Raw genomic sequence first — 7,951 nt, forward strand, 5'->3', positions numbered from 1 at the left:
GGGGGCGCTGAGGTGGAGGACAACAGCACAGCTGCGTGCGGTCAGGAGCCGTGGAAAGCTGCTGAAAAACAAAGCTATATTAACAGCGGACAAAACGGTTGCGGCTTAGCAACTGATCTTGAAGCGATGCTGGCTCTGTTTGTTCACAACCGAGACCCTGCTACGGTAGGAGTAAAAAAATCTCACTGCTAGTGCTACTGTATGCAAAGCAGTGCTATCAAGTATGACACAGACACAGTTTAAGAAAAAATTTACTAATCCATTAGTACTTCTGCCAATATTGCAACAGATGTGAAAGGCAAACACTGTTACAGTTTAGAAAAAACAAGTTTTATACAATTCAAATATTAAACAAATCTCAAAAAAAAAAAATCAGTGGCTGAGTAATAAGCCTGGAATTTCAGATCCAGTATTAGCACCTACAGTACCACCAAAAGCCAAAACACTCAATCTGTTCTGTGTAAGTCTTCTCCTTTTCTAAATTTTTGGAATTCCTTCTACAGTTGGACAATGACGCTCAGAACCTAAGCCAGGACATCCTCGCTTTGATAAGGGAAAAGGATGTAAGAGAAAAATATTAAGCCAGCTTGGTTTGTAGGAACTTTACTTTTGCAGGTATTGCCGAGGAATGTTGATGCATGGGGGATACTAAATAATGCACAGGTCTACTCTTCAATAGGTGTGCCAGCAGACAGAATTAAAAAACCATCTTACACAACATCTAACAGTTTGTCAAATCAATGTTTTCCTATAAATTATATATAATAAATCCATAAAGAAACAGTTTTACACTTCACATATTAATCAGAGTAGAGTAGGAATTGTTATGTTTATTGGTTCAGCATCCATTTTATTGTACTTACTGTTTTATGAATGAATAGACCCCCTCTTCTGGTGAGCATTGACAGATGCAATAACAGCACAGATACAGCAGTAGAAAAAACACCAGTATTAAAGTCTGGCTGTTCCTCCCCCTTCTAGGAACAACCAAAACATTAAAACAAGTAACACTTTGCCTTCTGGTTTTCCACGAGAATCAGCACAGGAAACACAAAACGCTCGTTGCCTTGAGTCACTTCTCGCCAGGCAGAGGCACTGTGTATCCCCTCACTCCAATACCGAACTGGAGGGAAGGCCTTGTTTCTGGAAAATTCCCCACTCTGACTTGCAGGTTTCCAAAGCCCGATTGATGTACAGAAGGGTTTAAGAACTAGGGAGGAACAGCACTGCACTTACGTGACTAAAACTAGACTTCTGTTGCGCTAAGTGCCCCGTTTCTTTCAGAAGTGTATGTAGCTCTACCACTTCTGCTTTTTCTTGAAAAAAACTAAAAAGTGATCTCATTGCTTAAAAGTTTGCCACAAAATGGATGCTGACCAGCTAGGTCACCCCATGTGGAGCAGTTTTAGGAAGTTAGTCCTTGTAGTAGATGGCACTGTGGATCTGGCAGCAGAGAAAGGAATGATGCTCTAAAGTAGGAGGTAGGGGATACAGCAAGTCCACTGTTGAGCTATCTGCTAGAAAAGAAGTTTCATATCATTAGAAACTATTACTAGATAAGACCAACAAAACCCTACACAAACCTTTACATAGTTGTATTTTGTTATCTTAGGAGGTATGTAGCAGGAAAGGTAGGGTTACCACGTGCTGTGGCGAGAGTAGCAGGAACAGAAACCAACACTCTGGATTTCATTTGTTTAACAGGAAATAAAGACCTTTAGTTCTTTGTTTCTTTCTGCGTAACAGGCATAAATATTTCCAATCTCTTTTCTGTACACGTTGCCAACAACCTAGACTTAGACTACCATCCCAGGATCTGCAGAGTACCTAAGACAAAGGAGCCAGTCCAAATTTGATCTTTTCAAAAGCAAAGATTCATGAAAGTTCAATAGGTATTTTGGAAAATCTAGGGATAGTAATTTTGCAGTTCTATACTGCATGCAATTAGCATGATCCTTTATTTTAGCCTCTCTCTTTCAAGTACCCTGAGCACTCTTTTCACTTTGTGACTCTGCCACACAGTATCACGAAAACTAAGTGTGTTTCAGCAACTTTTTCAAGTTAAAGCTACCAAAAAGCTAGAGGTTGCTGGCCACTGTTAACCGAAAGCATCATGAGTAAAGATACCAGAGTGAGAACTGGAACAGCATCCAGCTGAAAAACTGCAATAAGAAGTTTTTGTATGCTAGAATACACTTGGAGACAGAGTCATGCAAAGATTTCTCCCCTTAAAACTATTGGGTAGGATAAAGTCTCAAATACAGTAGCAAATCTTAAGAGTTCCTCTGAATTTACACAGATGTTGCAGAGACCATTAGAAGTCCTAAGATACGCCACCTATTCCTAGCCAGACAGTCCACGTTTTGTAGAGCCCACGTAGGCTGTGTTCATGAACAGATCATCCAGGACAGTCTGCAGGCTCCAAATGACTAGGAGGAGACGAATACCTGATAAAAGCTTCAGTTCCAGATCAGGCTTACTTGGGTAACTCATACTGCTTTCAAAACAGATGTTTACTGACCACAAATACTTGCAATTCATCAAACTATCCAGAAATTCATGATACAAGTCTTTCTTCATTTTAGAAATTTCAGTTGTTTGAACACTGACAGAACTAGCTTTTATGTAATTGCTCAAAACCCACATCACCTAGGAAAACATCCTGCAAGAACTGCTGTGAAATGAGTCATGACAAATGGCTTGTGCCAAATATATGCAGATGCAGTTGGTAAAACACAAACTTATTCCAACAGCAGAACACAAGCGCCATGCAATACAACAGATTATCTGGTTATTAGCACTTGGGAAAGAAGGATATTTTGAGACAGAATTGGCATCTACAAGTGATGCCAAGTTACAAGCCAGAGTTGTTTAGAAAGAGGTATGCATCAGCAAGAATCTTCACTGGTTTGCTTTACCAGAACTTCTTGTCATGGTTTGCTCCAGCTTGTAGTAGATTAATCTGGTTTATATGCACTGTAAATATGGGTCAATCATAAGCAGACTACCAAAAGAGAAATCCTAAAGACAGGTAGCAGAGGCAGGTTAGAAAAAGCACTGGAAGAAATTAGTAATACTACCAAGTATAGTAACTTGCATTTTCCCTTTAGGCTGTGTAAGGTTTGACTCTTAGAATATGCCATATTCTAAGATTCAGGACAACAGATAAGATATTCTGTATTTATACAGTATCTTATCAAGTGTTTCGGCGCAGAAGAGGTTTGGAAGAATCCCACCACTTGGCACATGAAACTGAAGTGTCACCCCAGGCAACAGTAGTTCACTGTTCAGTCCCTTCTGGAACAGAAAAGCTGCCATTCAACAGTATATAGAAGCGAATCTTCTACATACTTAGAACCAATAAGGTAAAATCAATTAACTTTGATTTGTTTAGGATTCTGGGGCTAATAATATTGACTTCTAGGCAAAATACAAGGGGATCCTTAACATGCTGTTGTTATGACCTTGATCTCACATGTGCTCGAAACACAGAGGCTTTTAAAATAGACCCTGGTTTGAGGTACCACAGAAAACATTAGAAAGGAAAAGTTGTATCATTCACAGCAGTATAGGAAGAGCAGGTGCTAGTATAGCACCATCAACGATTTTTCTTGAATATTTCTCTCATGCTACTAGTACGAAAACTGGAAATCCAAAATAAGCATTTAAATAGTGACCTATTTTGAAGCCTAGATTTAAGGGTTAGTCTTAAGTTTGTCTGCTTGGAACCTTATGACAAAGTTCACAAGAATAAAAAAAGATTCTTTTATCTACAGAATAGAGAACAATTTTGGACATAATAGAGCACAAGTAGGTTTATGTATATTTACACAATCAAGACCTGAATCTCTCTAAAGGTAAATCTGGTATCACCTGATCTGTATTAACACTCAGTAGCATAATGCCAAATATTGATATTTCTACTTATTCAGAAAAGCTAGCCCACACAAGATTTATGTGAACAGCCTTTAATTACATACAGTGGTGGGATAAATATTCTGTCTCAGTATGACAGAATCTACCCCTCTGAGCATAAAAAACAGGTTGGGATTGATCTAGGATAAGATTAACATGTACCTGAGACTCCACAGTTTTATCTTCCGCTGGTCATACCTCTGTCTTCATAAATGGTAATTTCAATCTGCACAGAAAAGCTGTTAGGGAAACATACTCTAAAAAGATTATGAAAACATAACAAAAAAAAGTGGAAAAATGTTAAGATATTAGAACCTTTGATCCTTCTGCTTCATACCTGCTCTTTCAAGGCTAGTTTCAGAGCTACAAAGCAAATGGAACAGTACACATAAGAGATGCCCCGTCAGGTCAGATCAATGGTCTATCCAGCCCAGGACTGTTCTGACAACAAGACCACAAGATGCTGTGTATGGAGGGTTTGTGAGCCTTGCCATCTTCTGTTAAATTTCAGGAAAGGCTATGCACTAGACAAAAGTTAACACTTCCACAGTTCAGCTACTAAGTCACTAACCAAACTGAAAGTGCTTTTACTCAAGTTGAGTGGTTTTTTTCCAGGAGGCGTATGCACAGAAAAATGCAGAAAACATATGGAGAACAATGAAGTCATGTAGGTGACAGCTATAAGCTATTTAGACAAATACACAGATAACCCAACTGCAAGGAATCAGCCTTAGCACACATTTAATTGGCATTCTGTGTTTCAGGTTGCTCCGGTTTCAATATTCTCAAAAAATTATATGTGTTACTCATTCTACCCCTAGATTTGCGATGCAAGGTCTTTACAACTACTAAGGTAATAATTAGATAAAATGCCTGCAGTGTGGTTCAAGAGTTGAAGAAGAAAGGTTGAAATAAGCCACGCTAGAACCAAGAGCAAGTGCTAGGCTGGTATCAACTTACAGTGATGTCATATGGCGAAATCTTCACCAGAACCTGAGCTGAGGGTTGCACATTAAACAACAGCCATCTCTTGCTTTCACGTCATCAAATTCTATCCTACCAAGCTGGTCACTTTTTTTCCAATCAGACAAACTGCATTTTTAGAGGTCACTGAAAAAGAGGAAGCATCTAAGTGTTGGGAGTACTCTGTTTATGCATACTGCGTTTTCAAGGAAGTCTCAAAGGATGGACTCCAATACTGCATTTTCATTGTCTTTCGATGCGACAAATCTGAATGTACTAAAATCTGACCAGAGAACAGTACACAACGGAGAGTAACAAGACTAATCACATATTCTGCTGTATCACAGATCAAGCATGACCAGAGTGTGCTACACTGAGATAAAGAGGTAGCACATCATAGATGGACAAACCAGGAGACAAATGTAAGAAACCACGAAGGATACAACTCTTAGTCCTCTTTCAATGGGGTCTGTCAGAAGGAGGCCCTGAGGAGCATAGATCTTCTCGTTCTGTTCTTGAATGAACTTGGCAATTTTCTTTAGAACCTGGTAACAGAACAGCACAGAAGGCACAGTTCCTTCATCAGGTTTCCCAACATTAGAGTCAGAGCCCCAGCAATATCACAGATATAGCAACATTAGGAGAACCTGGCATGCAACCAGAGACAGAATTTCCGTGATTCCTCTGAAGTACAAGCAACCATTACATTACTCAAATTGACTAATATAGACAAGTCTGTCTGATGTATATGTGAAATCACTCTGCAGTAAGATTCAGAGTCTATATGGAATTTGCACGACAACACTGCAAGCCACAGAAAACCTACCAAGAAATAAGTCTTTGACTGAAGTCTGTAAGACATACTGCCTTCCAAGTAACAAGGTAAACAAAAGAAGTGCACCTTTTCATAATGTGTTTCCATGCACAAGAAGATGGTATAGGCAGTCAGACAGGCGAGACACCCTTCAAGGTAAGATTGGCCCCCAAGTTTTTCAGCTTCTGCATAGAGGTTATTCAGTGTTCGGACAGTCTCTTCAAACTGCTGCCTATCAATCTGCAAGAGAAGTCAAGTTTAGCTGTCATGCCCTGCACATTTCAGAACTCACTGATATCTTCAGATATCTACCTTCACTTATTGCTTATTTGCACTTCGACACTTTGCAGCCACTGTGTTTAGAGCCAAAGTCTGAAGGGCACTTTGAGTTACAGACCGGTAGTTCTTCATTAAATATCTGCCAAGTGATTAGACCAAGTCTGAATTCTAACACAATGTGAATACAAACCAAATAAGAGTAACATAACTAAACCAATGTGCAATTCAACTGGGGGGGGGGGGGGGAGAGGGGCAGGGGGAAGCTTAATTCACAGGCAAAGAGATCTGCTAGATTAAAAAGAGCAGTTAGGGAGTGGATTGACAGAGCTAACTCTTAATATCAGTAATGCCTTGCTGCTGCTGCTGCAGTGCTGGTCAAACAAGGTCTCAACAAAACAATACAAAACAAAAAAAAACAAAGAAGAGAAGTGCAGTGAGAAAAAGAAAAGGCTTTAGCAGGGAGTGTTTGTTTTGCTATCAGTTGAAGATATTACATCTGACAGCATTAAACAAAATGAAAGTACTTGAGACGGTACTTGTGAGGCTATTGAACAGGCTCAGCAGAACTGGCTGGACTCCACAAGAGAGGACAGTGTTAATGCATGACAGTACAACAACGCCTGCTTTATTCTCACAGACATAATGAACACATTCTATTTTACTGCTACAAAAGACAGCTGCCTTTCTCAGGATTAAAGAAAGCACAAAACACCAGCAATTTCATAAACACTGAAGAGAAGCGTTTTTAACTATTTTTCCTGTGGCTTTTCACTGCAAATTAAAAGTGTTTGCTTACCGCAATTGATCAAAAATGCCATCTGGACAACAAACAATGCTTTATGCCAAAAAATAAGCAATATCCAAAGCAGAATATGCCTTTAAACTTTGAAATCAAGCCTGTCTCACACTATGCATAGGGCTGTAACAGAAAGAGAGGATTAGAAAGCACTAGCCGCCTTAAACTTAAAGACAGCTATGAGACCTTAGCATAGCACCCTTGGGGTGCACTGGAGGGAGAACTGTTCCCCGGACAGGGACACGAGGGAAGAAACCCACCTCCCTCCCACACCCGAGAGGACGGCCCGAGGTAAAGGAGCAGAGGTTTGTGCAAGAGACCTCCCACGTGCTCCAGGAAGACGCGGAACGGGCCTACGGCCACGCCACTCCGTCAGGTCGCTCCTGAACGCCAGCCGGGCGCCAGCCGGTCCCCGCCCGCCCTTACACCCAACGGCCCGGCGGGCGTACGCGGGGTCCAGCCCTTCCCACCGCCCCGCCGCCGAGCGGGCTCGAAGACGCCGTTCCCGCCGCGCACGGGGCGAGGCGAGGCGGGCGGCGGGGACCGGCCTCCGGGCTGCCCGGAGGGCTCGGAGCGGGCCCGCCCCACCTTACCCTGTTCTCCAGCTCGGGCGGGAACTTGCTCTGGAACTGACACCGCGTCCCGCCGCTGTAGTCGCGCTGGATGAACACCTTGCCCGACACGGGCGCCTGCTGCGGCCTCATCGCGCCGCTGCCGCCGCCACTCGCGGCCGCCGCCGCCGCCCGCTCCGCCGGCCGCCGCCGCTCACTTACGGCTGTCGCAAAAGCGTCGGGACGACTCCGGTCTGGGGAAAGGGCGGAAGTGCCGTCTGGCGCACGCGCCGCCGCCTCACTCACCCTCGGGGAGCGGCAGTGCGCAGGCGCAGCTCCGCGAGGCGGCCGAAAGGCGGGGCCCACGCATGTGCGCGCACCTCCTGCGTCCCATTGGCTGCGTGGCCACTCCCCCGTCCCCTCCCATCGCGGGCGTGGTTACCCCACGTGCACAGCGCGTGGTACAGCCCCGACCCCCTTAGACAGACGGTACCATCGTGCCCCCCCCCCCCCGCGCCCCCCCCCCCGCACGCAGACGTGGCACCGGCCCGGCCCGGCGGGCCCTGTGGTGCGGAGCGGGGGGGGGCAGCCTGTGAGAGAACACCCGCTCCCTCGGCCTTTGCTGGCCCAGGT

The 7,951-nt window shown here is 43.8% G+C and overlaps 1 protein-coding gene across 2 annotated transcripts; it reads right to left on the reverse strand.

The window, feature by feature from the left end:
• Positions 1-235: 235 nt before the first annotated feature.
• Positions 236-7,520, reverse strand: GOLGA7 (golgin A7). 2 transcript variants are annotated; one of them, XM_052806026.1, is made up of 5 exons: positions 7,361-7,520; positions 5,780-5,932; positions 5,322-5,423; positions 4,078-4,141; positions 236-1,514 (listed from the first exon to the last, which is right to left on the reverse strand). In XM_052806026.1, the coding sequence occupies exons 1-4, from the start codon at positions 7,469-7,471 to the stop codon at positions 4,094-4,096; spliced, it is 414 nt and encodes a 137-aa protein (XP_052661986.1). In that variant the 5' UTR covers positions 7,472-7,520; the 3' UTR covers positions 236-1,514; positions 4,078-4,093. The 2 variants fall into 2 exon arrangements, with proteins under 2 accessions (XP_052661986.1, XP_052661985.1); XM_052806025.1 differs by having other exon boundaries at positions 236-1,517.
• Positions 7,521-7,951: the final 431 nt, after the last annotated feature.

Source organism: Harpia harpyja, chromosome 13 (genome assembly GCF_026419915.1).
Source record: "Harpia harpyja isolate bHarHar1 chromosome 13, bHarHar1 primary haplotype, whole genome shotgun sequence".
NCBI classification, from domain to species: Eukaryota; Metazoa; Chordata; class Aves; order Accipitriformes; family Accipitridae; genus Harpia; species Harpia harpyja.